The following is a 27,448-nucleotide window of genomic DNA, read 5'->3' as shown; positions in this document are numbered from 1 at the left end:
ATATATGCTGAAGCATGTTACCTCTGAGCCTTACCTTGCGTCCTGTTTCACTTTGTGCAGCTGGAGGGAGACGACCCCGGCGGCGGGATCCTTCCCCGGGTAGATCTGGGTGGAGATCGGCTTCTGCTTCTCATCCAGGACGGTCAGCCTGATCCCTTTGCCCTCCAGGAGGTCGCTCTTGGTGAGGACGTTGAGGTCCAGCTCGGTGGCCGGGCGCCCCGGGTCTGCCAGCGCCTGCACTTTCTGAACCAGCGCCTGGTGCTCTGCTTCTGGGAGCGCAGCCGCAGCCCCCTCCCATCCAACCGGCGCCTTCTTCATGCGCCTTTGGAAATGTTGTTCGTCAAAGAATCGCTGAGTTTTGTTCATTCCCACGACGGTGTCCATGACTTTTGCAGCGCCTCGACTAATCTGTCTGCCCGCAGTGCGATGCACCATGCTTGTGCCATAAGCTGACCACAAATTCATAAATTGCTCATTTATATTCTTGGCGATCAGATCTAACAAATCCTCTGTTGCTTTCTTCACATCCGGGAGATTGCGACGTTTGTCGTCTGCCGTACATTCAGCATCCTTTGCGGTCTCGCCACCTTTGTCCCCTTCCTTACCTTCATGCTTTTCTTTTCTCTTGAGGAACTCGCCACACTCCCGAATTATAAACGGGATGATCTTCTCTTCAGTCAGCTTCGTGGCTCGGCGGAGAGTGTTGGCGTCCACGGCGGCTATTACAGCAGCACTTGCTGCATCAACCGCAAACCCGACTGCCGCCTTTCTGGGTGCAGAACGTTTCATTTCTTTATTCAGAACAGATGAGAATAAATCTCCCAAGGATCTGAAGCAGGTTTTCATCAGCTGCTTGTCCTTCCAGGCCTCGCCCTCTGCACCCTGACAAATGCTTGTGAGTATTTTCTTCAGCCACTCTTTGGAGGGATTTGGGATCTTGAAGTTCTCTGGCTTCTCTGCATTCATAAGAGTCTTTGGCACTGCACTCACGATGACAAGGTTAAGAATGCACTCCTTCAACTCTGCACTCTTCTTCACTGATTCTGCGCTTACGAATTGAAGGCGAGACTCGCCGATCGCTTTGAATGCAGCTTCTAGGCCGTAATTCATGCCGTAATTCAGCCCCGCGAGGGCCGTATGTTTGCACAACTCCTGCCCCGCGTACTTCGCAGCCTGCAGGAAGCTTTTCCGAACGGCAGCGCTTGTGGCCAGGGTCCGGAGGGATTGGCTAAAGGCTTCTTTGCCAACGGAAGTGACTGCGGACTTTGCAGAGCTAAGCATTACTCTTCCTGATTTGATGATATCTCCCGCGACACTTGAAAAGGTTTTGGTTCCGTTGAGCAGACCCTTTGCTGAGTTCCACGTGGCACGAGCCGCCTTTTTAATGAAGCCAAACCCTGCACTTATCAGCGATATCCCAATACTGACAGCTTTGGCTATGGCCCACTCTGCCCAACTGAAGCTGCCTGTGATCATCCCTTGAGCCCCCGATATCATGTCTGAGACACCCTCTGAGATCAGAGCCATCCCGAACTGACTCGCTGCCCCAAGCGAGAAGGTGCACACAGCGACCCCAAGAACGATCTGTGCGACTCCAACGAAAAAACAGATCAGAGCATTGATGCAGAATTCAGGCTTCTTCTCCACTTCAAACACAAAGGACAGGCCATGGTCATACAGCACAATAAGCTCTTCGGTGGTTATAGGACTATCATCAGTTGACAACGAGAAGACAGCCTGGTCATTGGTGATGGCATCATTCTTGTTCTTCTGAAGCTCTTCTAATTTTTCTATAGAGTTGTCGATGTAGTCGATCCAGGACTTGAACAGACTCATCCGGGTCTGCATTTGTTTTGTGAAGTTGGGTTCATCTTTGTAGTGAGGTACAAACTTGTCAATGCAGGACATTTGGCAGGCAACTATGGTGTTCGTCACCTCCGATACATAGACATCGATCATTTTCTTAGATTGTGTTAAAAGGTCTATTGCCTTCTGCATATATCCTTCCTTCCCCAGATTGATTGTAATGTAGGCCTGATTGTAGAGTGAGACGGCACAGTACACCCCATCAGTCTCCTTTGCTTTCTGCCAGAACAATAGCGCCCCATAATCCGATCCTTTGTTCTGAGTGTGGAGGTACATGCGATCCATAGCCTGTTTGATGAAGTCGTAGAAGTTATCTGATTTCCCTTCCAGGAGGCTTTTTGCTCTCTTCTGGATCACTTGGCCAAGGTCTGCCTTTAGCTCATTGATGTCTTTATGGTCTTCAATGTCCTTCTCATGTAGTGTGAGCCAAAGGGCCCAGCTCTCCTTCAACGCATTCAGAGCTGGGCGGTAGTCGAACTTTGTATCATTCTTAGGGTTTTTTAAGGTGCGCACGTTCTTTACTGAATAGATGTCTATTTTTTCAAGATCATCATACTTTCCTTCAAATTCATTTAGATGTTTACAAAACTCTTGAAAGAGTTCCTCCCGCATCTTTACTTCCTTTAGTTCATTTTTCTCTATTTCCACAATGCGCTTCTTCTCATATTCTGCTCTGAGCCGTCTCATCACCTCGATGGGTTGGTCCTGGTAGGATGGTGACAGGTCATCATAGTTCAATATCATTTGGACCATGCCAGGGTTTCCTTTGCGAGAGGTTCTGCCAAATATTTGCTTTTCGACTCTGATGTTTGTGGGAAAATGTGTAAGAATCACAAAGAGTCCTCCACTTTTATTCACATCTTCGGTGACTTTAACATCTGTGCCTCTTCCTCCGAGGTTTGTGGCAATGATGACATCTCCTGGCCCAAATTTGTCCGTTTCAACATCATGTTTATCACTTCTGGTGTACAAACTTATTTTACCAGGAACAGCTTTCAATTCTATCAACTTTTTTTGTAGTAGTTCAGTGGTTTTCACATCTTCACAAACGACCAAAACCACTTGCCTCTTCCCCCACTGGCTTGGACTTGTGCGCTCCTTCACATGCTCACAGATACTTGTGATCCAGGCTTCACGGCCACCAACGACCTGTAGAGTGGGTAGCTCAGTCCTCTTAGTATGGCGGTGAGAAGGTATGCTATAGCCAGACACTCTGTAGTGATTTTTAAGGAACTTAACCTCTTCCTCATCCCCTAGGGTCCCAGAGACTCCGAACAAGCCTGTGCCTTTAGTGTATCGTTGAAAGAAATGGAAATTTGACATGAAGTTGGTGACATTGGACAGTGGTGAGATCGCCAGCTGGTGCTTCATCTCCAGGAACTGCTGTAAGCCGTCACCCCAGCGCTTGTTCTTCTCAAGCACACCGGTGGCTTTGAAGTCCACAGGGATGATGGAGTGGTATTCATGGATGGGCGTGGTGGTGCTAACATTACTGGTTGATTCTATCATGTACTCTCGATCCTTCTCCATCACGATTGCCTTCATAGCATTTTCCACAAAGACCTTCATCCTGTTCTTTGTGTATTCCTCCAGGAAGGCTGGCAGGAGAATAAAGTTATCATCCTTACTCTTGTGTTTATCTGGTGGCTGAAAGGTATTTGAGTACCTGATTCTTGATTCCAGTTCAGTGACCGCTCCTTCTATCAGAGCCTTCTCGCTTATCACCACACAGGCACAGCCATGTTCCAGGAGAAGAAGGCGAATTTTGTCATGATGAGATGTGGATTTATTGTCTGATGTGGAACTGATTGCAAATTCAGATGCTTTACCATCCTTTAGCTCATAATATTCAAAAACAACATCATCTTCCAGAACTTTCTGAAATATAGACAAGAGATCTCGCTGCTGAGCCGGCTCAAGTTTATCCATAAGCTTTTTGATTGCAGAGTCTTGTGGAGCTTGAGGGATTGGCTTCTCAGACTCCACTAGGATGGATTGAAGCTTCTTCACATCCTCTTCAGTGAAGAACCCCAGCTGCAGTCCGGGTAATAGAATGTCAAGGGAGGAGAAATGCTTTGATGTCTTCGGCCCCACGACTGCTGCAGCAACTTTGTGAAAGTATTGTGCTCCTGTGGCCCAAAGAATGTCACCAGTTTTGGGCTCCTGGATGCGTTGGCAAGTGCACATCTTTGCCCAGATGGCTGCCAGCAGTTGTTCTAAGTGCCGCATTCCTGTTGCTGCATGTGAAAGGTATGTGACTTGGACTCCGCTGTCTAAGGTCATATAGTCCACCTCATCCACAATGGCTATGTCAAAGGTCCGGTCTCCTCTGGTTTTGCGTTTTTCAAACTCTTGTTTTAGAATGTCAGCAGCAAAGTTTCCAACAGTGCCGTACACAATGTCAGCTGCATACGCCTTTTTAATTGCCACATTAACGTCAGTTTGTTTATCCAACCCTGGAGGTGGCACAACACTGCAAGACACATCGAACATCTTGTAGAGTTTGCTCCATTCCTCTTGATCTCGACGGGCAAGCACTGGTGAACTTGTGATGACATCAACCTTCTTCCCTCGGATGGCATGAATAAGGGCGAGCATGGCTACAATGGCAGATTTACCCTCTCCAGTAAAGATCTCCAAAAGACAACCATTGCATGCAGGGGCCTTAGAAATTAGAAGAGTCAACAGAGATGCGAGTTGAGTCATGCGTGGGAAATAGCCCTGACTCTTCTCCCCTGACCGCATTTCAAAAGTCTGAACAGCCACACACAAGCCAGCCAAACCTTTCACCAGTTGCTCAATATCAGGATTTTCAAAGTGTATTGATTTGATTATTGGTTTACATTCTGTTGTCATCTTCTTATTATCTGCAAATGTCTTTTGATATTCTGGAAGTCGAACTTCCACTTGTCTGAGCACTTGCTCCAGGACAGAAAGTACATTTTCTGGATAGTTATTTTTTCTCATTTCTGATAGTATGGTTTTTAAATCCTTGTCCTTCTCTTGCTCCACTGCTCGCTGTAGATCCTGCACTGCATCTTCCTTCTTCAAAGATGCAATGGTGGTGTGTATATCGAAGTGGTAGGTCTGTACCTGTTGGAGGATCTTCTCCACCTTCTCTCGTGGAACGCCACGCTCCTGTACTTGTAGAGTAAAGATAACGGCCTGGATTGGGGTCCAGACTCCATTGAATAATATGTGTCCCAGGAAGTCTTGGCTGGTTCTGGGGAGCTCATAAAAGACAGCTCTTGACAGTCTCCCAGCTAAAGTCTTGTTTGTTTTGCAGAGTATGTTTAAAATATGTATTAGAAAGCTGGATTTCTTGTCAAGCTTATCTTTGTACTGTTGAAGTTCAGTCGCATCTAGGCCGGAATCTTTCAGTGTCACTTGTGCTGTTGCCTGAAGAAGACTCAGCTGTTCGGTCAGTGACATATTCTCCTCGAAGGCGTTACTCAAATTTCCATGACACCAGGTGCCTAGGCCCATCGATTCGATGTACCTGGCGATGAGACGCTGTTGCACAGTTTGCATCCTTTCCCCAATGTCCTTGGAAGCAGTGCTTATAATTTTTTTGTCTATGCCGTAATGAATAAGGATCTGGTTGAATTTCTCCTCAACATCATTTTCCTAAAATAAAAAGATTACAGTGTGTGTTAATTCTTCCTTCAGCGGAAATCCAGGATAATAAAATAGACAAAAGTATCTGCAAAATATATGTTTTCCCCTCAGCCACTCATTCTTGCAAGCAAATGTTGGGATTTTTCTGACAGTCCTGTGGCATCTAAAGGTGACTTATCAGTTCAGTTGTACCTGTTTACATCTTGAGCACCAGGGGCACAGGTCCTACCGCACTGCTCTTTGGGCACCAAAATGTCTTATGTGTTTTAACTCATCAAAGGTGAGAAGTGGTGAAGGACAGCCAAGGATTAACCTAAGGCGGGATGAGATCTTGAAACATAGATACAGTACATCGCAAAGTAATACCAGTAAAGAAAGGTTACAGCAGCACCAGGTAGAACAAGATGCCACACTGTACCGTTTTTTAGTGTGTATGTGCTAGCACTCCAGACTCACAAACACTAAAATCCAAGGGCGATATTATCCTGTTTGCCTAAAATCACAAGCCTTCAGCAACCTCTAGAATGACCTAGTCTCAGTTCTTGTACAGTGGCCAATGGTTCTCCATGAGATTATTACGGGACAAATTGTTGCAAGTGCGTCCAATATACTATGATATGTGGATGTATCCATGCTTCTCAGGTGCCTCTGTGGCCCCAATACCCTTTGCACAAATGAATTAGATCATCAGCCTACAACGAGGAGTGTTTGGAATCCTGTGGTCAGTGTATTATGGCACACCGACACAGTGGGAACCAGTTGTTCCAATGGGTTCCACAGTCAGAGTTCCTCATGCAGAACAACTGCAGCTAGGAATGGGCTAGCCGCTATAATGGGCTCGCTGGACTAACAAATGCTAGTGGAGTGATTTGCCATCATTATCCTGGTTTTCCCTTCTAGTTATCCTGCTTCTTGAATTAAATATGTTAGTAATTTATATATAAATATCAAATATACGATCCATGTTTATTCATGACATTATTCAATACAACATAACATTTCATATTGTCCTATGTCACTGAATTACCTGTTTTTAGACATTGTTTTAAATAATAAATACGAGTTCATGAAAGCTGATGATTCCACCTCTTATTTATTGTATAAAGAATAAGCACAATTTCACAGAATATAATTAAGTGGAAGAGTATCAAGGCCTTTTCTGCTACTTGCTTACTCCGAAACTTTCAACAATGGATATGGTATATAAACTAGGAACAGAGCGCAATGACCTCTAAAGAAAACTTTGTGTAAGAGAATAAAGACAAAGGCCGTACTAAACCGTATGACTTTCCATTGCTGAAGGCTTCCAAGAGGCACACCTGGCCTTCATGTGATGGATTTATCAGTCTGCCGCCAAAACAGTAGTAACATTGGTTCTATTGTTCCGAAAAGGTAGACAGGTGTGATCCATGTTTGAAACTCAAATTACTCTCCTTTGTGGTGCTATCGAGTGTTTCCAACTATTGATAGCGATCTCCATACTTAAGCATTGTTTGATTCATATGCGCAGGCTCACTGTTCTGAATCTTAGCTTTGACCCTATTTAGCATTGCTCGTTTCTGTGCTTTTATATTTGAAGCGCTTATTGTTTAGATTATTTACTGATCTTGTATTACTCTGTGTGCCCCATCCTGTTCCCGGATTCACTTTTCTGCCATTTTGTAGTTATTGTGCCTCGGAGCCCGTCCTCTCCGACCCGATCCCGCCTCCCAGCTGATCCTCCCTCCCACTGACTGCATAGCCTGACCCCCGCCCTCAGAAGTGCTGTGACCGTCCTGGTGCTTCCAGAAGCGGTCGCTCCCCACGCTCCCTGCTCAGTGGTATCGTTGGCTGCACTAATTTGATTTGCTCCGTGTAATCGTGTCCGCTTGCTGCTGCTTGCCATAGCGCTATCGAGTGTTTCCAACTATTGATAGCGATCTCCATACTTAAGCATTGTTTGATTCATATGCGCAGGCTCACTGTTCTGAATCTTAGCTTTGACCCTAATTAGCATTGCTCGTTTCTGTGCTTTTATATTTGTAGCGCTTATTGTTTAGATTATTTACTGATCTTGTATTACTCTGTGTGCCCCATCCTGTTCCCGGTTTCACTTTGCTGCCATTTTGTAGTTATTGTGCCTCGGAGCCCGTCCTCTCCGACCCGATCCCGCCTCCCAGCTGATCCTCCCTCCCACTGATTGCATAGCCTGACCCCCGCCCTCAGAAGCGCTGTGACCGTCCTGGTGCTTCCAGAAGCGGTCGCCCCCCACGCTCCCTGCTCAGTGGTATCGTTGGCTGCACTAATTTGATTTGCTCCGTGTAATCGTGTCCGCTTGCTGCTGCTTGCCATAGCGCTATTGAGTGTTTCCAACTATTGATAGCGATCTCCATACTTAAGCATTGTTTGATTCATATGCGCAGGCTCACTGTTCTGAATCATAGCTTTGACCCTAATTAGCATTGCTCGTTTCTGTGCTTTTATATTTGTAGCGCTTATTGTTTAGATTATTTACTGATCTTGTATTACTCTGTGTGCCCCATCCTGTTCCCGGTTTCACTTTGCTGCCATTTTGTTGTTATTGTGCCTCGGAGCCTGTCCTCTCCGACCCGATCCCGCCTCCCAGCTGATCCTCCCTCGCCCCTCCCCCCCACTATCCACATATGTCAGAGGCAGTCGCGCGCAGCGTTCACGCGCAGCGGTCGCGCCCCATGCGCGCCGAAGATGCGCCAAAGGTAAGCCCGTCTATGCCCGTCCGCGCCTGGACCGCGGCCAGCGCCAGACCCCCTGGTCCTCGCTACACCCACCCCACTCGCTTAACGTATGATGCCGCTACTCTCCTCGCCCTTAACCCCGGACGCTCCCCACAATGCTGCGTAACTACCCCAGGACACACTCACGGACCATTCGCATGCCACTCTTGCAAGTTCGCCTGCATCAGGACTCACACCAAATCGTCCACCTCCAAACACAGCTCCGACCCTACCCACCTGAAGTGCATCCTGCTGAACACCCGCTCGGTCCACAAACACGCCACTGAACTCTGGGACCTACTCGACACCACTTCACCAGACGTCGCCTTCCTTACAGAAACCTGGATGAACGCATCATCAGCGCCCGACATCGCCATAGCCATCCCGGACGCTTACAAGATCATCCGAAAAGACCGCACCAACCAAACAGGAGGAGGCATCGCCATCGCCCATAAGAACACCATCCGAATCACGACCAGCTCCAACGATAACCTCGCGACCGCCGAACACCTCCACTTCCAGATCCACACCGACCCAAGGACCACACTTAGAGGCACCCTCATCTACAGACCACCAGGAGCCCGTACACAATTCAGCGAAGACATCACTGACTTCATCAGCCCACATGCCCTCACCTCCGAGAACTACATTCTACTGGGAGACCTCAACTTCCACCTGGAAAAGAAAAACGACAGCAATACCACCACCCTTCTGGACAACCTGGCCAATCTCGGACTCAAACAACTTGTTGACACCCCCACCCATGTAGCCGGACATACGCTCGACCCAATCTTCACCTCCAGCAAGCACATCTCCTTCGATCACACCACAGCTCTCCATTGGACGGACCACAGCTGTGTTCACTTCAGCTACAAAAAGACCTCGACCCACAACCCCGCACAACCTATTCTGCGAAGAAACTGGAACAAAATCACCACCGACCAACTCCTCACATCTCTCAACGAAAACCCTCCCGCCCCCTCATCGGACCCAAACCAAGCTGCCACCAAACTCAAACAATGGATCACTCACAGCGTTGACGAATTAGCACCCTTGAAAAACCACCAAACCAAACAGGAATGCAAAAAGGCCCCTTGGTTCAACGATGACCTCAAGAAATCCAAGAAACTTTGCCGTACTCTCGAGAAAACATGGAGAAAAAACCCAACCACTGGCAACCTGACCACCTTCAAGACAGCCACCCGCAAACACCACCAATTGATCCGATCAACCAAGAAATCAGCATTCAAGGATCGACTCGACAACAACGCCGATAACAGCAAGGAACTTTTCAACATCGTCAAAGAATTTACCAACCCCACCGCAGCCTCAAACGACATTACTCCCTCCCAAGACCTCTGCGATTCGTTATCCTTTTTCTTCTACAACAAAATCGCCGACATACATAACAGCTTTGAGAACTTTTCAAAAGAACAGTCCACTCCACCCACCTCCGAACCTAAACCGCCCTCTAACAACCTTAGCGCCTGGAACCCAATCACCACTGAAGACACCATCCGCCTAATGAACTTCATCCATTCAGGTTCGCCAACCGACCCCTGTCCCCACCACATCTTCAACAAAGCAGACTCCATCATCGCACCCCATCTCCGTGATGTCATCAACTGCTCCTTCAACTCCGCTACCTTCCCAGAAAGCTGGAAACACGCCAAACTCAGCGCCCTCCTGAAGAAACCCACAGCAGACCCCTCTGAACTTAAGAACTACCGCCCCATCTCCCTCCTCCCATTCCCTGCCAAAGTCATTGAGAAATCCGTCAACAGTCAGCTCGCCGCCTTCCTTGAATCCAACAACTCCCTTGACACCTCACAGTCTGGCTTTCGAGCCAAACACAGCACCGAAACCGCCCTCATTGCAGCGACAGACGACATCCGAACGCTACTGGACAACAGAGAAACAGTTGCCCTCATTCTACTCGACCTCTCCGCCGCCTTCGACACATTCTGTCATAGCACCCTCATACAACGCCTCAGCAACATCGGCATACAAGGAAAAGCTTTGGACTGGATCATCTCGTTCCTCACCGGTAGAACCCAGAGAGTCCGTCTCCCCCCATTCAAATCAGAGGCCACCGAAGTCATCTGCGGAGTACCACAAGGATCATCACTCAGTCCCACCCTCTTCAACGTTTACATGAGTCCCCTCGCATCCATCGCGCGACAACACAACCTTAACATCATCTCTTACGCTGACGACACCCAGCTGATCCTTTCCCTCACCAAAGACCCTAACACCGCCAAAACCAATCTTCACGAAGGCATGAAAGAAGTTGCCGAATGGATGAAAAACAGCCGCCCAAAACTTAACTCAGACAAAACGGAAGTCCTCATCCTAGGATCATCCCCCTCTGCCTGGGATGACTCATGGTGGCCATCGGCCCTGGGCACAGCACCCATACCCACAGACCACGCACCTAACCAAGGCTTCATCCTAGACTCCTCCCTCTCGATGACCAGACAAGTCAACACCGTCTCATCCTCTTGCTTCAACGTACTTCGCATGCTCAAAAAAATCTTCAGTTGGATCCCCACCGAAACAAGAAAGACTGTCACCCACGCACTGGTCACCAGCCGACTGGACTATGGAAACACCCTCTACGCCGGAACCACAGCCAAATTACAGAAGAAACTCCAACGCATTCAAAACGCATCAGCCAGACTCATATTGGACATCCCTCGCCAAGCTCACATTACCGGTCACCTGAAAGACCTCCACTGGCTTCCCGTTAACAAGAGAATAATGTTCCGTCTCCTCACCCACGCACACAAGGCCCTCTACAAACTAGGACCAAAATGCCTCAATTCACGTCTGTCCTTCTACACACCCACCCGCCAACTAAGATCCTCCAATCAAGCCCTTGCCGCAGTTCCGCGCATCCACAGATCCACCATGGGAGGAAGATCCTTCTCCTACCTGGCGGCCAAGACCTGGAACTCTCTCCCTCCTCACCTCCGCCTTACACAGAACCACATTTCCTTCAGAAAGGAACTTAAAACCTGGCTATTCGATAAATAATGCACCCCTCCCCCAAGCGCCTTGAGACCCTCTGGGTGAGTAGTGCGCTATACAAATTCCTGAACTTGAACTTGAACTAGGTATAGCTTTCTTAGTCAAAAGAAGAGGGAATGGGTTAGAGATATAAATATAGACAGAGCTTTATATGATATCACAGTTGGAAATGTTCCACTTCTGCGAGGTCACCCTGGATGGTTCACTGTTTTACTGAACCCTCCTTTGGGAACTGTAGAGGTCTGTCACTTTACCCCTGGTATCCAGCGGTAAAGTGCTTGTGCTCCTCCTTTTAACATGGTGAAATTGGTATACACATGGTTGGAATATTTAATTTACTTATACATGTTATATACTATAAATGGCACTGCATTTACCCAGGGTCTGTAAATTAAATGCTACTTGTGGGCTGCAGTACTCATTGGACCACTCAGTACAGTGGCACTCTAAAGAATGCCTCCAGGCCTGCCACTGCAGCCTGACTAATGCAAAAATAACAATTGACGGACAGAATGCTGCACAATGTCAAACATTCACCCCAATACAGAGATCTGGGCCTAAATCCATCGTTTTTTTGCTCTTGATGCCATGGAAACAGCCATCCTGGTACCAGTTTCGGAGCATCACCCCTAATCAGCCAGGCTAGTGTGACTCCAGTGAATGGAGAGCATGGGACCCACGTCTGGGCATACCCTTCACATATGTGGTGACAAATGCAGAAGAACAATTGACGGTCAGAATGCTGCACAAGGTCAAACATTCACCCCAATACCGAGATCTGGGCCTAAATCCATTGTTATTTTGCTCACCATGCCATTCCACTTCAGACCCAGCCATATGCAAATCAGTGTTCATCCTGTTCCCCATGGGAACAGTCCAGTCTGAACTGCCAGGCCAGGTCCTCCCTAGACTGGAAAGAAGCATTCTGGAAATGTTTGATTTGCTAGGGTGGCATGGAGAGCAAAATAACAATGGATTAAACCCAGATCTGTGACTGGGGGTGAATGTTTTGCCATTGGGCAACATTCCGTCCATCATCTTGTGTGTTTTGCTGTTCACCCTATGTGGGAAGGGTATGCCCAGACGTGGGTCCCTTGCTCACTATGCCACTGGAGTCAAGCTATCCTGGCTGAAGACGGCTGATAGCCAGAAAACGGTCCTAGAATTCTTGATTTCGGTCCAGGGAAGACATGGCTTGGCAGTTCGGGCTGGACTGTACCCATGAGGCACAGGGTCAAGACTGATTAGCAGATGGCCATGTCTGAACTGGGGTGGCGTGGAGAGCAAAACCCAGAGCTGTGACTGGGTGTGAATGTTTTGCCAATGTGCATCATTCCGTCCATCATCTTGTGTGATTTGCTCTGCATTCCGTCCATCATCTGTGTTTCTTTTGCTTTCTCGCCCCAAGTGCGCCGAGTATGCTCAGACGTGGGTCCCTGGCTCACTGTGCCACTGGAGTCAAGCTAGCCTGGCTGATGAGAGGTGGTGCCCTGAAACCGGTCCCAGGATGCATGTTTCCGGTCCAGGGAGGACCTGGCTTGGCAGTTCGGGCTGGAATGTTTCCATGAGGCACAGGGTCAAGACTGATTTGCATATGGCTGGGTCTAAACTGGGGCTTCATGGTGAGCAAGAGACCAATGGATTTAACCCAGATCTATTGACTGGGGAAGAATGTTTGATTTGAACTGCATTCCGTTCATCATCTGTATGACTTTTGCTTTCTCATTGCAGCTTGACTGGGCAGTTCTCAAATTGCCAATTCAACCTGTCAAAATAAACCTTTTGCCAGGCCTAAACCTTCTTTGTAAAAATGTAAAAGTCATCCCTAACATAAGCCTTATCGCCCAATGAGGGAGTGTGCAGTATATTTAAAGACAGGACATGTAGAAATAGAGGGTATACATGCCCTGGCAGTGAAAAGGCCCCTAAAGGCGTTAACTCTTTCCAAGTGATGGAACAGGAAAAATATGCATAAGAATGTACATGATAGGAGAAAATGTATGTTATTTCTACTTAAGGCATATATGAAGACTGGTTGGACTCATTTTACCAACAGTGCAGTATATATAATCTATCTTGACAAACCAGGTGCTATATTTTATATTTTATTGGGGTCGCTATTTGGTATGGAAGAGAAGGTAGTATGCTTGATTGGTATGTGTGATGGGTGGGTAGATACCTTTGATACATTCTCTGATGTGTAAATGTTGTAATTAATGTCCATAATGGTATGTCCCATCCACCCCTTCCCCTATGACCATGTTGGTATGTCCTACCCTGAAGCTTGCCATGGAATGTTGAGACACTCTCCAGTGAGGAGAGTGGATGGTTAATAAACAGACCTGCTTTCACCTTATCTTGGTCTCTGGAGATTCTTAATTCCAACACTGGCGTCGGACTGCGCAGGGGGCAGAAGTTAACCATCTCCCCTTTGAGTGCTCTCTCCACACATACACAAGAAGTATAGGTAACCTTGTGTGGGAAGATACGATTTATATAAAGGACTTTTTGGAAGGTCAGTGATCCAAGGAACCACGCTGGAAGAAAATGAAGTCTGAATTCTAGGAGGAAGCGGTCGGAATAGTGACAGGGAAGAACGTGTACAGGAGGTGAGAGCCAACAAATTTCTGTGGTGTGGCACCAGGCCCTGTGGTGCGATATCTCCCAGCTGTCACCCGTCCCTGTGCGAACCTTGGTATGCGGTGGATGATTGGAGCAAGGTACTGACGCGCGGTTAGCCCTGTGACTACTTTCGGGCTGGCGTGTGAAGTAACTGCATAAAAGTTTGTTTCTGAGTTATCTTGTAAAGGATCAGACTGTCATAGAAATCCTCCCGTTCGTCATTGCGCAATTGTGGCTGCCTGGACTTAAAAGTAGCTTGTAAACGTACTTTTGACTGCCTGTCAGGTTGGCGCGTGTAAGGGCTGACCGAGTGCTCTGCTACGTGTTTCTTTGGAAAATAACTAGAGCCTACCTGTGCCTTTGTGCCTTCGTCCATCCGTCAAGTGTTGACGCCTGTGGTTCTTTCGGTGCCTGTATTTGTACCAGTGTGTACCAGCTGTTTTGGGTCCTGCTGTCTCGGAGTGCCTGCGGTTGATGGTGTCTTATCCTCGATGGACTGAGTGAGTGCTGACACGGTCGAGGTGTCTCGCTGTAGTGTGGATTTGGACAGCCTGTCGCCTCTGCGTCGCATTGTGGAGAGCTGGGGACCGGAGACACGAAGATTCCTGTCAGCGTCTCAGAACTTTCTCTAGCCGGATATTTGAGACGTCCCCGGCGCACCAACAGCAGAGGGCCGGTATTTGTGTGGAATCATTAACTCTTCACATACAAGGAACGCTGCCTTCTGCCTGGTACTGTTGCTTAGCGGGCACATCCTAAGCTACATATGTAATGTTCTGGCTCTGTCCATAACCCTTTTGGGATTGTCTACATCAAACAGGAAGAAGGAAGCCAGTAATTCTTTCGAGATTATTACTTTTGGCAAGGAGTTTAACATATATATATTTTTGTCTCTATAGTTATTCTGTTTACTAGTGAGAAAACCTACTAGTGTCCTCCTGGTTATTCTATTGTCTTCTGCTGGAGAGTCACCTAGGATATTGTGTTTTCCCTTGGTACAATAATCTACCATGGCAGCAGCTAGTATGAGCCAACCCCCACCCTTTTTGAATGAGATAGGGGAACCAGAAATCAGCTGGAAGGAGTGGGTGAAACTATTTGAATCATATCTGATAGCTGTGGGTGGTGAAAAGTACAAGTCAGAAAGGAAAAAACACATTGTATTACACGAATTGGATATAATCCAACCTGTAACCTGCACTGAATGGTTGGCTCCGATTGTCATTGCAGCCAAGGCCAGTGGGGAAGGCATTCGTCTTTGTGTGGACTTGCGCAGCCTCAACGACAATATTTGGGTGGAGAGACATCCTTTGCCTATAATTAACGAGATGCTGAGCACCATGGGTCCAGCTAAATACTTCAGAGTGATCGATCTTTCCATGGCATATCACTAAATTGAACTCCATCCAGAGTCAAGGCCCCTCACAGCGTTCATCACCCCATTAGGAGCATTCATGTTCAAACGGATGCCCTTTGGCCTGGCGTCTCCGTGTAGAAACCCTCGGTTCGGCTATACGCCGGAAACGAGATTCCTGAGAATATCTGAAGGACAGTCTGCATAATTCAGACGGTCGTTAAACCTCCCATCTAGAGGCTCTATTCTTAGAAGTATCTCATAAACAGAGGCTTTTTTACATTCAGGCATATTTAATTCTAAGTCCTGATGATGATCCCATTTATTTAATTGAGCAATAGGGATAGAAACGTCGACACCCATGAGTGGGCATACATTCACTATATTATAAAAGAGATTGTGTATGTTCTACTCCAGGCGACACTGTCATTACTCTCTAACTTGCTTACAGTGCCCTGTACTGCTCCTTTTTCTTGCCTGAAAAGCACCCCTTTCACTCTGTTCTTATTTTTCTCTCTCCTTCTGGTACGGCACAGGCTTGTGTCATGCTATATTTGTGTGTTAATATAATGTATATTTGACATTGTTTCTTGGAAATAAATTCCTTGTCCGGCTGGGCAAGGAGACCATAATGTATAGTATTCCATTGTGATCTATATTGTATTGTGATGATTTTGAATGAGCTAGGAACCTTTGTTTTCCATAACGTAGTCATACCCATGGTTCTTAGCTACCCTCTGGGTTCCCCTTGTTTCTTAAAAATAGTTAACTTGACCATGACATCTGCATCTGAAGAACTAATAAACATCTTCTACATGTACCTGATTTGGTCTACGGTGTCTTCATATCTACACCAGAACCTGTGGGACCAGCCCACTACATTTTGGCGACGAGGATGGGATCAGAGAAATGTAAAATAAAAGTGAAGGAAGTAGAGTACTTAGGACACAAGATCACAGAAGATGGTTTCAGACCGAAGGGCAGTTTAATTCAAGCTGTGATGGAAGCACCTAGTCCAAAGAACAAAGAAGAACTAAGGTCCTTCTTAGGACTTTTAGAGTATATGTCAAAATACGTGGACAACTTTGCGGCCAAGTGTAAGCCCATGAGGGAATTGATGAAGAAGAACAAGGATTTCCAATGGAACAAGGAGCATGATGCTGTGGTTAAATCACTTACAGGGGAATTGGTAACCTCCCCTGCATTAGGAACATTTGATGCATCTAAGAAAACCATCCTTGCCACAGATGCTTCTAACAAGGGCCTGGGTGCAACACTCATACAAAAAGACGGTAAAGAGGAGAAAATCATTGCGTTTGCATCCCGGAGTCTCTCTAACCCAGAACGGAACTACTCCGTCATTGAAAGGGAGGCCCTGGCCTGTTTCTGGGCTGTCAGACATTTCAAGTTTTTTCTTGTGGGGTTAAAGGTTCTCCATCCGAACCAATCATAAACCCCTCACCCTCATCTTTTCCGTGAAGGGATTAGAGAATTGTACACCTCGCATCAGCAGGCTGGAACACTATAATTTCAAAGTGGAGTATGTGCCAGGAAAGGAAAATAAGATTGCGGATTTCCTGTCAAGGTCACCATTACTGGAGATAGAGGAAAAAGAAGAAGCCCTCGACAGTCCTATCCCAATGACAGAAACACCTGCTATCACGGACGAAGAATGGGAAAAAGAAACTAAAGATGACAAAGAAATAAATGTGCTGAAGAAGTGCATGGAAAATGGATGGCCAAGCAAAAAGAAAGAACTTGAAGCTAGCATTGAAGAGTTTTGGGAAGTGAGAAATGAGCTAAGTTTCATGAAAGGCAGAATATATCTTAATCACAGAGTGATTCCTCCCAAAGGCCTCAGGAAGAAGGTCATCGACTTGGCTCATTAAGGTCACCTAGGGCGCAGCCTTACTAAAGCCAGAGTCCGGTCCAGTTTCTGGTTTCCCAGGATGGATGCCATGGCTGAACAAGCTGTCAAGGATTGTGGGGCGTGCGCTAAGAGCGACAAGTCAAAAGCTATACAGAAAGCACCATTATCTCCAGTGGAAGTGCCAACCAAACTATGGAGCAAGCTGGCCATGGACATTATCGGGCCTTTGCAAGAACTAGGAGAGAAGAGAAGATTCATGCTGGGGTTAATCGATTACACAACCCATTGGATCAAACAGAAGTTTGTCCACTCTGTCACCACAAGGACTGTGATTGAGTTTTTGAACAGAGTATTAGTTGAAGAGGGCATTCCAGTGACCTTGGTAACAGATAACGGAGTGCAATTTTGCTGGGAAGAGATGCATGCATTTCTCCAGGGTTTGAACATCAAACATGAGACCACCGCCCTATATTGCCCTAAAGCCAACGGTTTAGTCGAACGAGCAAACAGAATCATAAAGGAACACATCCAATTGGCAGCAACCAACGGGCATGATATAGAGGTGTCCCTTAGAAGGTGCCTGTGGGCGTATCACACCTTCCCAAATAAGGTCACGGGCATCTCACCCTTTGTAGCACTGCGTGGGCGTGAACCCTGCACCAAGTTGAATCCTAGTTGGCGGAGTGGGGGTGAACCCAAGGTAACGGACCACGAGGCAAGAGCAGAGAAAGTCAAACTCCACCAAGATAAGTACAAACTGTGGTATGATACTAAGCACGGGGTGAAGGATTCTAAGTGGGAGGTAGGTGATAGGGTACAAGTCAGAAAGAACACCAAAGTGGGAGCTACCCAAAGTAAATATTACATGCCGTATAAAATTGTTAAAGTGCTTAAGAATGTGGTCCAACTTGAGAATGGCCAATGGTGGAGCTTTGACAAGATCGTAAGTGCACATGAGTAATGTTCTGTGTTTTGTTCTTCTCCTCTTTATGGTGCTATGGTACAGCCTTATTCCCATGGGAGGGGGGGGTATCCTGTGCCTTGCTCTGTATCACCCTATTGTAATTAATCTCCATAATGGTATGTCCCATCCACCCCTTCCCCTATGACTATGTTGGTATGCCCTACCCTGAATCTTGCCATGGAATGTTGAGACACTCTCCAGTGAGGAGAGTGGATGGTTAATAAACAGACCTACTTTCACCTTATCTTGGTCTCTGGAGATTCTTAATTCCAACAGTAAATTAATTGATTGGTGTAGGAAGGGGGAGTCTCTAGTTTGCGCAGTGCAGCACTAGCGACAAGCAGGGACTCTCCTTTCCTCGTCAGGGCTGAGGGTTACCTTCAAGACAACCTCTGCTTACCCTCTAGGTAGTGTGGCTTAAGCAGTCTTAGGCTAATCTCTGGGGCACATAGGGTTAAACATTTGCAATATTACACCATCACAACCAACCCACCACACAATGACACCAAACTGTATTTTGTAAAAATATATATTCTTTATATAAATTTCAAGCAGGCTTGTAAATACAGTTGTCAAACTTTCAATCGAGGTTCCAGTTTACTTAGTTTCAAGTTGCCACAGTTCTTTCTTAGCAATAAGCAATCTTTTGGGCCTTCTGCCCAGGTTCAGCAAGGTTCAGTGTCTTGTAGCGCCTCAATGCGCGTTCCGCTGTCTCCGCTCGCTCAGAGAGGAGATCGGGCCCGGCCGGCCAAAGCTCACGCTTCCCGCGTGGGCCTCGAGGACCAGGAGCAGTGCGAGCCTCGGTTTCAGAGGCGGCTCGCGTTGGGAGCAGATAGCGCGGTGCGAGCTCGGGTTGCAGGATGCTCGTACCGTGAGGACAAAAGCACAGTACCTTTCAAATTCTTGTGGAGCGGGCGGCTTCAAGGGGAGCTGTCCCACGTCGCGTTGCTTCTCCGGGGTCGATGCGCGCTGCTGCTCTCAGCCGGGCAGGTCACGGGTCACCCGGGGCGGCGGTGCTTGGTGGCGGCAGGGTCCTTCCTTTGGCGTTCGCTCCGACCCTGGAGGCGGCGGCTGTGTGGTGGCGGCAAGTGGCAGTACGGTCCCCAAGTGCGGGACGTACCCAGCCAAAGTGCCGGTTGCAGCTGTGCGCTCACAGCTGAGCTGTCGGGCAGGATGCCGACCAGAGGGGCGTTATCACAGGGCGGCAGTACGTCTTTGCAGGTGGATTGACGGCGCTAGGCACAGTCAATTCGGGTGCTTGGACCGGACGGGTCCTCCTTCACGTTGCTCTCGGGGCTCCCGGTGCAGAGGCAGTCACGGTGCTCGGGCCAGCGGCGGCTGGGCCTCACGTTGCTCTTGCTGTTGCTTTGGGCCCCGGTCACGGTGCTTGGGGGGATGTCGATGCCCTGGATTACGGGGAGCGTGGCAGGGATGCCCAACTCTCCCAGACTCCTCAGTCAGCGCTGCAGCGATAAGCAGCACACACAGTAGCTTTCTTCAGGGTGTAGCGCCCACTGGTCCTGGGGCGCTGGTCAGGGGGCAAGTTCAGCAGCAAGCCCTTGGAGATCTTTCAGCAGAGTTTGGCACAAAGTTCAATAAAAGCAAAAGTCTCTTGGTAGTCTTTTCTTTCCTCTCCTTCTGCAGCAAGGCACCAGACACAGGCCAGAGACAGCACTCCTCCTTGTCCTTCCAGGTCCTTCTCTTCGGGCAGAGTTTCTTCTGTAGCACAAACAGGATCTAAGTTACAAGGAGCAGGGCTCCTACTTTTATACCCAGTTTCTTTTGTTCTTACAGGCCAGGGGGGCCTTTGCATAACTGTTCTCAGTCCCTGAGCACTTGTGGTGGGTACTTCTGCTTCTGCATTCAGTGTGAGGGCAGGCACATCAGCCGCTCCCCAGGGGGGCGGAGCCGGCATTGTGAAGACAGGGGCAGCTTGAGCACTTTGTTGACAAGCTTCGGTCCTTCCTGGTCCAGGTGCAGGCTGAGTCATCAGTCGCTCCCCAGGAGGGTGGAGCCAGCATTGTGGAGGCAGAGCACATCCTGATGCATCGTTCAGGGTAAACTCCCACCACCCACTAAGGTGTCATCCTGCCATTCACCACCTGTCGACACCCAGCCCTGTCACTCACACAACTCAGACAGTCAGATACACACAAGAGCAGAGGCGGGCTGAAATGGTTAGGCAAGCAAATGCTAACTTTCTAAAAGTAGCATTTGCAAACCCAGGATATTAAAATAAACTTTACTAAAAGAAGTATTTTATTATTCTGAGTTCAGGCATACTAAACAGGACTCTCTACCATGCTCCCTGAGTCTGCTGGGATTATAGAGTGTAATAATTCCAGCAGCCCATTCTGGCCTAAGGGGAGCAGGTAGCCTTACAATAGTAAAAAACGAATTGGGTTGTAATTCACTACTAGGACATGCCACACACATCAGGCTTGTCCTACCTTACACTTACAATGCACCCTGCCCTCGGGCCTACCATAGGCGTGACTAATATGAAGTTAAGGGAAGGTTTAAGGGCTGGCAAGTGGGTGCACTTGCCCAGCCAGCATGACAGTACCAGACTGCACGCGGGTTCTGCAATGGCAGACCCTAGACACACTTTAAGGCTGCTTCTGTGGGTGGCGCAATCAGCGCTGCAGGCCCACTAGCAGTATTGGCATTTACAAGCCCTGGCACTCCTGGTGCACTTTACTAGGGACTAACAGTAAATCCAATGAACCAATCATGGACATCAATCACAGGTACAGTTTTCAGAAGGGAGCACTTGCACTGCGGCACGGGTTGGCCGTGGCGCAGTGCCCTGAGTAGCGGAAAACCAGCAAAACATCGGAGGCACACCAGCAAAAAGTGGAAGGGAAACTCACGCCAAGGTGCCAGGTCTAACAATTGGTTTATTATTCTTGTTACAAGTAAATAATTATATTGATGCTCTAAGCTGTTGTGTTTTTGTATATTCTGTATCTATTATAAAAATAACAATATGTTATAAATAAAAATGATTTAAAATTTTGTATAATGGGTTTTTGGTCCTAAGGCTCTTTGGGTCCTACAAAAAGTGTTGTACTGTATTAGGAGTTATACCTTATCTTTATCAGAGGGAGTTTAGAGATGTGTGCTATATCTTTTGAATACCCTAAAGACCTTTTCACTGTGGCAGGGCTGGCTGCCCCATAGAGAAACACTGAATTAGACGCACCGGGGGCGCCCTGTGCCTGCCCATATTTAAAAAGCCATGTAAAGCCACCTTGTATTGCTTTTCATGGCCTTGTAAATATGGGCCCCTTTCACGCGATATTGGGTGTTGCTGTGGGTGTTCCTGATGCAGTCCCACATTTACAAGCTTTCATAAACCTGGGAATGCATCAGATTCCTGCACCTCCACAGGGGAGGCATAAGGGAGGCACAGATAGAAGAAATACCTTTATTTCTCTTTGTTTTTCTTTTTCTATGTGTGCTGCATTCTGCCGCAAACGTAGAAAGAGGAAACCACCTCTTGTGATTGTTTTTGTGCAGGAAGATGCCCCATCCAGCACAAAAACAATCTCCCCTACAGCGCTGACACCCTTCCGCCGTGTTGCAAGGGCGCCTGCATTGGCGCTTGGCTGCCCATTGTGTGCCAGAGCAGAAGAAAAGGACAGGAATGTGCCGTATCTTGTAGATATGGCACATTCCTGCCCTTTTCTTTTGACGCACAGCAGTGCAGCTGGAAAGTCTGCTGCGCTGCCTTGTGTCAAAATTTTGTAAATTAAGCCCCTCATTTATTGACTTATTTTAATAGTTATTGAAAATCCAATTTAATGCTGAAATGGAATTTTGACTAACTATTTTTGAAAATGTACTTTTAGAAAAGTCACAGTCCCTCCGCTCTAAGCCTCTAGAGGCCTTTCTATCAGTGTTCGCAGGTTATCTGAACCCCTCTGGGGTGAGATGTGGTTTACTCACAGGCAGAGGACAAAGGGCTTGGATGTGGGGAGGTGTTCACCTTCTTATGACAGGAAGGCCTGGGAGCTGTGCTTAAGGACTAGTTACATTTCAAAGATTCCTACCCTATCACAAACAGCTGAACCTGACACCAGGTCTGCCCCTTTACTTTGTCCTTGTAGTCAGCTTGGCTCCAAACTCACGTTTTTGCCAACTATTTGTCTGGAGAACTGCGGTAGAACCAAGACAAACTTGCCATGAGGATCTGCCAAGAGTGCATTGCCGCTGGGATTGAGTTTGCCGACTACAGTATTTGACCTCTTCACTTGCCATGATACTGTGAAGCATTTGATTGATGACAATGGCTTACTCAGCACAAAATGTTGACTTTTCCTGCTTCGACCATTTCCCACCTTTGTTGATGGCTTCACTAAGACCTTCCTTTTTCAGCGGTTCCCTATGGTTGACAACCCTGTCTTTGGAACTAGCCTACTGCGCTGCCCCGCTATTGGGTCTGCCTTTTCTGGGCCTTACTTATTAAAAGTGTTGCATTATTGGGTGAAAACAGCGATGCAACACTTTTCATAGCACCATCCATGCAACAACATGAATGCACCATATTTAATGTACGTCGCTCCATGTCACAAGGATTTACAGATACAGCAGTATTCCTGATATATCTGTAGGAACAAAATTGGCGCATTGCCGGAATGTGTGTCTGAAAACAGATGCAGCTCCAGCAATGCAAGCCCCATGTGAAAAACCCTGCGTCACTCCATAGGCCTGAATCAAGCAGGCGTAAGGATTTTATGCAGTGATGCTCTAGAAGTGTTGCATAGATTTCACTGCAACACTCCTATGTGGCTTTCCTGCATCACAATTCCCACCCAGCAGCAGGTAGAATGTAGCGTAGGGATTTACAAAATTACGTATCTGCCTCGATGAGTCACTTGGTAAATATGGCGCAGTGTGGGGCATTTTTTACACTGCATAAATAAGGTTGTCTGAATTTTGTTAATCCAATGGTAAATCTTTGACCAGGACAGTCCTGGTCATTGTATCCGGTCCACACTCCAACTAGGTCCGCCTTAATTCTTATCTACTAATTGGATTTTTGTAATTATATTTATCAAAATATTTTCTATTTTATAAAGTGATTGGGAATTTATCTTTTATTGTGTTTCATCTTGATTATTGCATAAGTACTTTCCTATAAGTTAAGCCTGGCTGCTTTGTGCCAAGCTACTAAAGGATTGAGTTCAGTTTAATTTAGTGACGTTAGTGGTTTGTCCTGACAAGGACTGTGATTAAGATTTGCGGTGGGTCTCACTCTCTCAATCTCTCAACTGATACTTCAATTTCTTACATGAGTATTCAGTAGTAGGATTCAGTACTTGTAGTTTTTCAGTGCCACTCAGTGATTTGTATAAAACCAAATATCCCTTGTGTAATCTGACATCAAATGCATTTTTGAATTTTAAATTACCCCAGTATTGGAACTTTCATAGATTCCCATGCTTTGTATCATTCCCCGTCGTCGGAATGGGAGTCTCGGTAACAAAAATACCATAGCTGTAGGTACAAAAGACAATGGAAAAAGGCCTAGGCCTCATTCCCTTTTGTAGCATATCACCCTCTTTGTGTAAAAGAGACCAAACTTTGGCCTCAGCCAATCAGAAGTGCTTCACCACTTAGAACCTTCCTGAAGGAACCTCAGAGCCTCAGATTTTCTACCGCACGTTGTGCTAGGGAGTCTCCTTTGAGCTCTGCTCAACTTCTACTCTTCTAAAGGATTTCTTCAGGATTTTTCTACAGGATTTTCTTCAGAATCTTTCAGATTCTCTTCAGGATTGTTCCTACCTTCCAGGATGTCGGAAATTGAGAAGAAAAAAGCCCTTTTCAAGCCTTGTTCCTCCTGTGGCAAGAAAAGGCTTTTTGTGGAGGATAAGCATAAGGACTGCATTTATTGCCTCTATCCTGATCACCAGGCTGCTGACTGTTCAATCTGTCGCACTTTTTCTGCCAAGACCCTCCGGGACCGTGAGGGTAGGCTCCTGACATGGCTGCAAAGGCTTAAATCAAGGAAGTATACTGTCTCCAGTGACAGTGAAGATGCTGGATCGATGTCTTCTACAAGAAGGTCAGTGAAAAGGGGTAGGGGTTCCCCTTCTACTTCGGTGGGAAGATCTTCTAAGGCCTCAAAAAAGACCCCCAGTGAGTCTGCAAGCCCAGGTCCCAGCAAATCTCCTCACGGAAGTGTAAAGGAGAGGGATGGACCTTCTACGCCTTCTACAGGTGAGAAGACTGCCACAGCCTTCAAAACACCTTCATGCCAGTCTTCTGAGAGGACTTCTAGGTCCTCGACGACGAAGACGTCGACAGCGGGAGGCCCGTCGACGAGAACATCGAAGACTCCGTCAACTGGAGGTTCGTCGATGTCGCGACCGTCGACGGCGGAGTCCTCGCCGTCGACGGAGAAACTGAAGACGCCGACGACGAAGGTACCAGCTTCAAAGGTGTCGACGAAGGAGCCGTCGACGACGAAAGCCCCGTCGGCGTCGAAAGTCCAGTCGACGACGAAGGCCCCGTCGACGTCGAAAACCCCGTCGACGACTAAGGCCCCGTCGAGGTCGAAGGCCCCGTCGACGACGAAAGCCCCGTCGACAACGAAAGCCCCGTCGACGACGACGGTGTCGACGGCGAGAGTCCCGTCGACGACGATGATGACGGTGTCAACGACTGCGGTCTCGTCGACGAGGGCGTCGACGATTACTACAGTGACTATGACAACGGCTGGAGTGTCGACAGTTTCATCGTCCACGACGTCCACGACCCCTATCTCGACGGCGTATATACAACCGTCGACTACGGAACCCACAATATTGTCCACAGAAAAGCGAATTACCATTTCGGTGACGCGGATCACGCCAGAGATGACTTCTCCAAGGACGGTGTCCCCTCTGTTACCTACCATGCTCCTTCAAGAGGGAGAATCAGAGGAGGATGAACAAGATGCATATAGCTATGCCAATAGTCCTTCCCAACTATTTGTCAAATGCCAGGACACTGACTCAGAGGGCGAATACGGCCACGAGGAACATGGTCATAGTCAGCAGCAGCAGCTGCCACCTGAACAGGAAATGGTTTCAGTGCCAACATCTTTCCTGCAAGATCTACATAAGATGCTACAGGACTATAAGTCTAAGGCCAGTAGACCTCTGCCAAATACATCAACGCCTGCTACACCTTCAAGGCTTCAGGCTTCATTGGTGCCACCTACTTTCTCGGCTCCAACTTCTCCACAGCCTCAAGCGTCCGTCCAACAGGATTCCTCTGGCTTGCCAGGGACTCATGATGTTGATGAATCCTCGGATGAGGACCAGCAATCGGATCATGTCTCTAATCCCGACACGGAATATGATGAATACGTTATTGACAATCCTGCATCGCCAAATCCGGACCCGGCGGACTCCCCGCCAGCGGATGTTGGGGGCTTCCATCAGCTGATGGAGAGAGCGGCGGCAAGATTTAAATTGGCAATGCCTAAAGTTACAACAGATTGTTTCTTATATGACTTTAAGGAACCCTTTCGAAAGACTGCCAGGTCTATTCCTATCGTGGATCACCTATGGAAAGAGGGCTTAAAGACAATGACACACCCGGCGACGGTGGTCCCGGTGCTACCGCGTTTGGAAAAAAAGTACAAAGCAACCGATGATGCCCCTGTGGCCTTGACAGGTCATCCAAGACCAGACTCTGTGATCTCGCAGGCAGCGCAGAGGAAATCGCGCAACCCTTCGGCACCACTGACAACTCCTCCGGACAAAGAAGGGCGGAGGTTGGATAACGTGGGAAAAAGATTCTCATCGATGGCAAGTTTGCTAGTGCGAGCGGCTAATTCCTTAGCGATCCTGGGTAGGTACGACCGTCAACTCTGGTGCGATATCGCCCCGTACCTTGACCAGCTACCTCCTGAATCTATGTCGGAGGCAAAGAAAATTTTACAGGAGGGAGAGGCGACGTCGATGGAAATCATCCATTGTGCAATGGATATTGCAACTACTGCATTCCGTTCACTGGCGGGAGCAGCAGTACTCCGTCGCCAAGGGTGGCTTAAAGCTACTTGGTTCCGGCCCGAGGTCCAGAATAAAGTCTTGGATCTCCCCTTTGATGGAGAAGCGCTGTTCGGCAAACTCATTGACGACACCCTGCAAGATATTAAAAAGGACACAGAGACCGCTAGGTCTTTAGGAACACTTCAGTACAGAAAGTCTCCTTTCAAGGGATCCAGAGGCAGGGGTGGTACTTATAGAGGATCCTTCCAACAACAACGATATTCCAACACAGGATCCGGTTCCCAACAACACCGTCAGTCTTACCAGCAGCGGCAAGGCCAGTCTTCCAACTACTCCAGGCCTTACGGCAAAGGAAAGCAAGGGGCACGAGGACGAGATTCGTCCAAGCGCCAATAGCGGCCTCCTGGCTCTTCCTACTGGACCCTCCTCCAGGAAGTCATCAGTTGGAGGCAGGGTCAACAAATACCTTCACAACTGGTCCCTGATAACATCGGACCGTTGGGTGCTCAACATCATTCGGAAAGGGCATACCTTAGAGTTCACACAAGTTCCGCCACCCAAGCCCCCGGCAGCCACTCCTTCAAAACACCAGCGTCTCCTTCGGCTCGAAGTTCAACAAATGCTCCGAAAAGGGGCGATAGAGCCAGTTCCATCGAATCAAAGAGGCCAAGGATTTTATTCCAGGTTCTTCCTGGTGAGGAAGACGCTCGACAAGTGGCGCCCCATTTTAGACCTCAGGGGGCTAAACACCTATCTCATTTCTCTGTCCTTCCGGATGGTGTCCCTCCAGGACATTTTGAAGCTGATCAGCCCGGGGGATTACATGGCCACGCTCGATCTCGAGGATGCCTATTTCCACGTTCCGATTCACCCAGCGCACAGAAGGTTTCTGCGATTCACAGTAGCCAAGAGCCATTACCAATTCAGGGTTTTACCCTTTGGACTCCGCTCAGCCCCAAGAATATTCACAAAGGTGCTGGCGCCAGTAGCAGCTTTCCTACGAAGGCACAAGTTTCAGGTCTTCCCCTATCTGGACGACTGGTTACTAAAAGCTCCGTCCAGAGAAGCAGCGCTACGGGCGGTTCAAGCATGTACCAATTTATTTCAGAACCTGGGTCTCACTCTAAACGACGAGAAATCTTGCCAGATCCCGTCCAGAAGAGCTCGGTTTCTGGGAGCCATCTTGGACTCAAAGCTTTCACGAGCTTTTCCTACTCTGGAAAGGAGGCAGAAACTACAAAGCATGGCCCAAGACTTACAAACAAGAAAGTCTCTTTCAGTACGCCGCTACAAGTCTCTGCTGGGAGTAATATCATCGTGTATTCCACTAATCCCCCATTGCAGACTGAGGATGCGTCCCTTGCAGGAACAACTGGACAATCAATG

At 47.8% G+C, this 27,448-nt stretch overlaps 1 protein-coding gene across 1 annotated transcript in view; it reads right to left on the bottom strand.

Annotated features, from left to right (window-relative positions):
* The window catches only part of LOC147725809 (uncharacterized), a 403,274-nt gene that overhangs the window by 70,677 nt on the left and 305,149 nt on the right, over positions 1-27,448 (bottom strand). The window contains exon 4 of the mRNA XM_086959986.1: positions 35-5,493. Coding sequence (XP_086816112.1) covers positions 35-5,493 — 5,459 coding nt within the window. The remainder of the gene's footprint in view (positions 1-34; positions 5,494-27,448) is intronic.

Source organism: Lissotriton vulgaris, chromosome 3_1, assembly GCF_964263255.1.
Source record: "Lissotriton vulgaris chromosome 3_1, aLisVul1.2, whole genome shotgun sequence".
Classification (NCBI taxonomy): Eukaryota; Metazoa; Chordata; class Amphibia; order Caudata; family Salamandridae; genus Lissotriton; species Lissotriton vulgaris.
The sequence above is the reverse complement of the archived record's forward strand: the minus strand, read 5'-3'. Positions and strand labels throughout refer to the sequence as shown.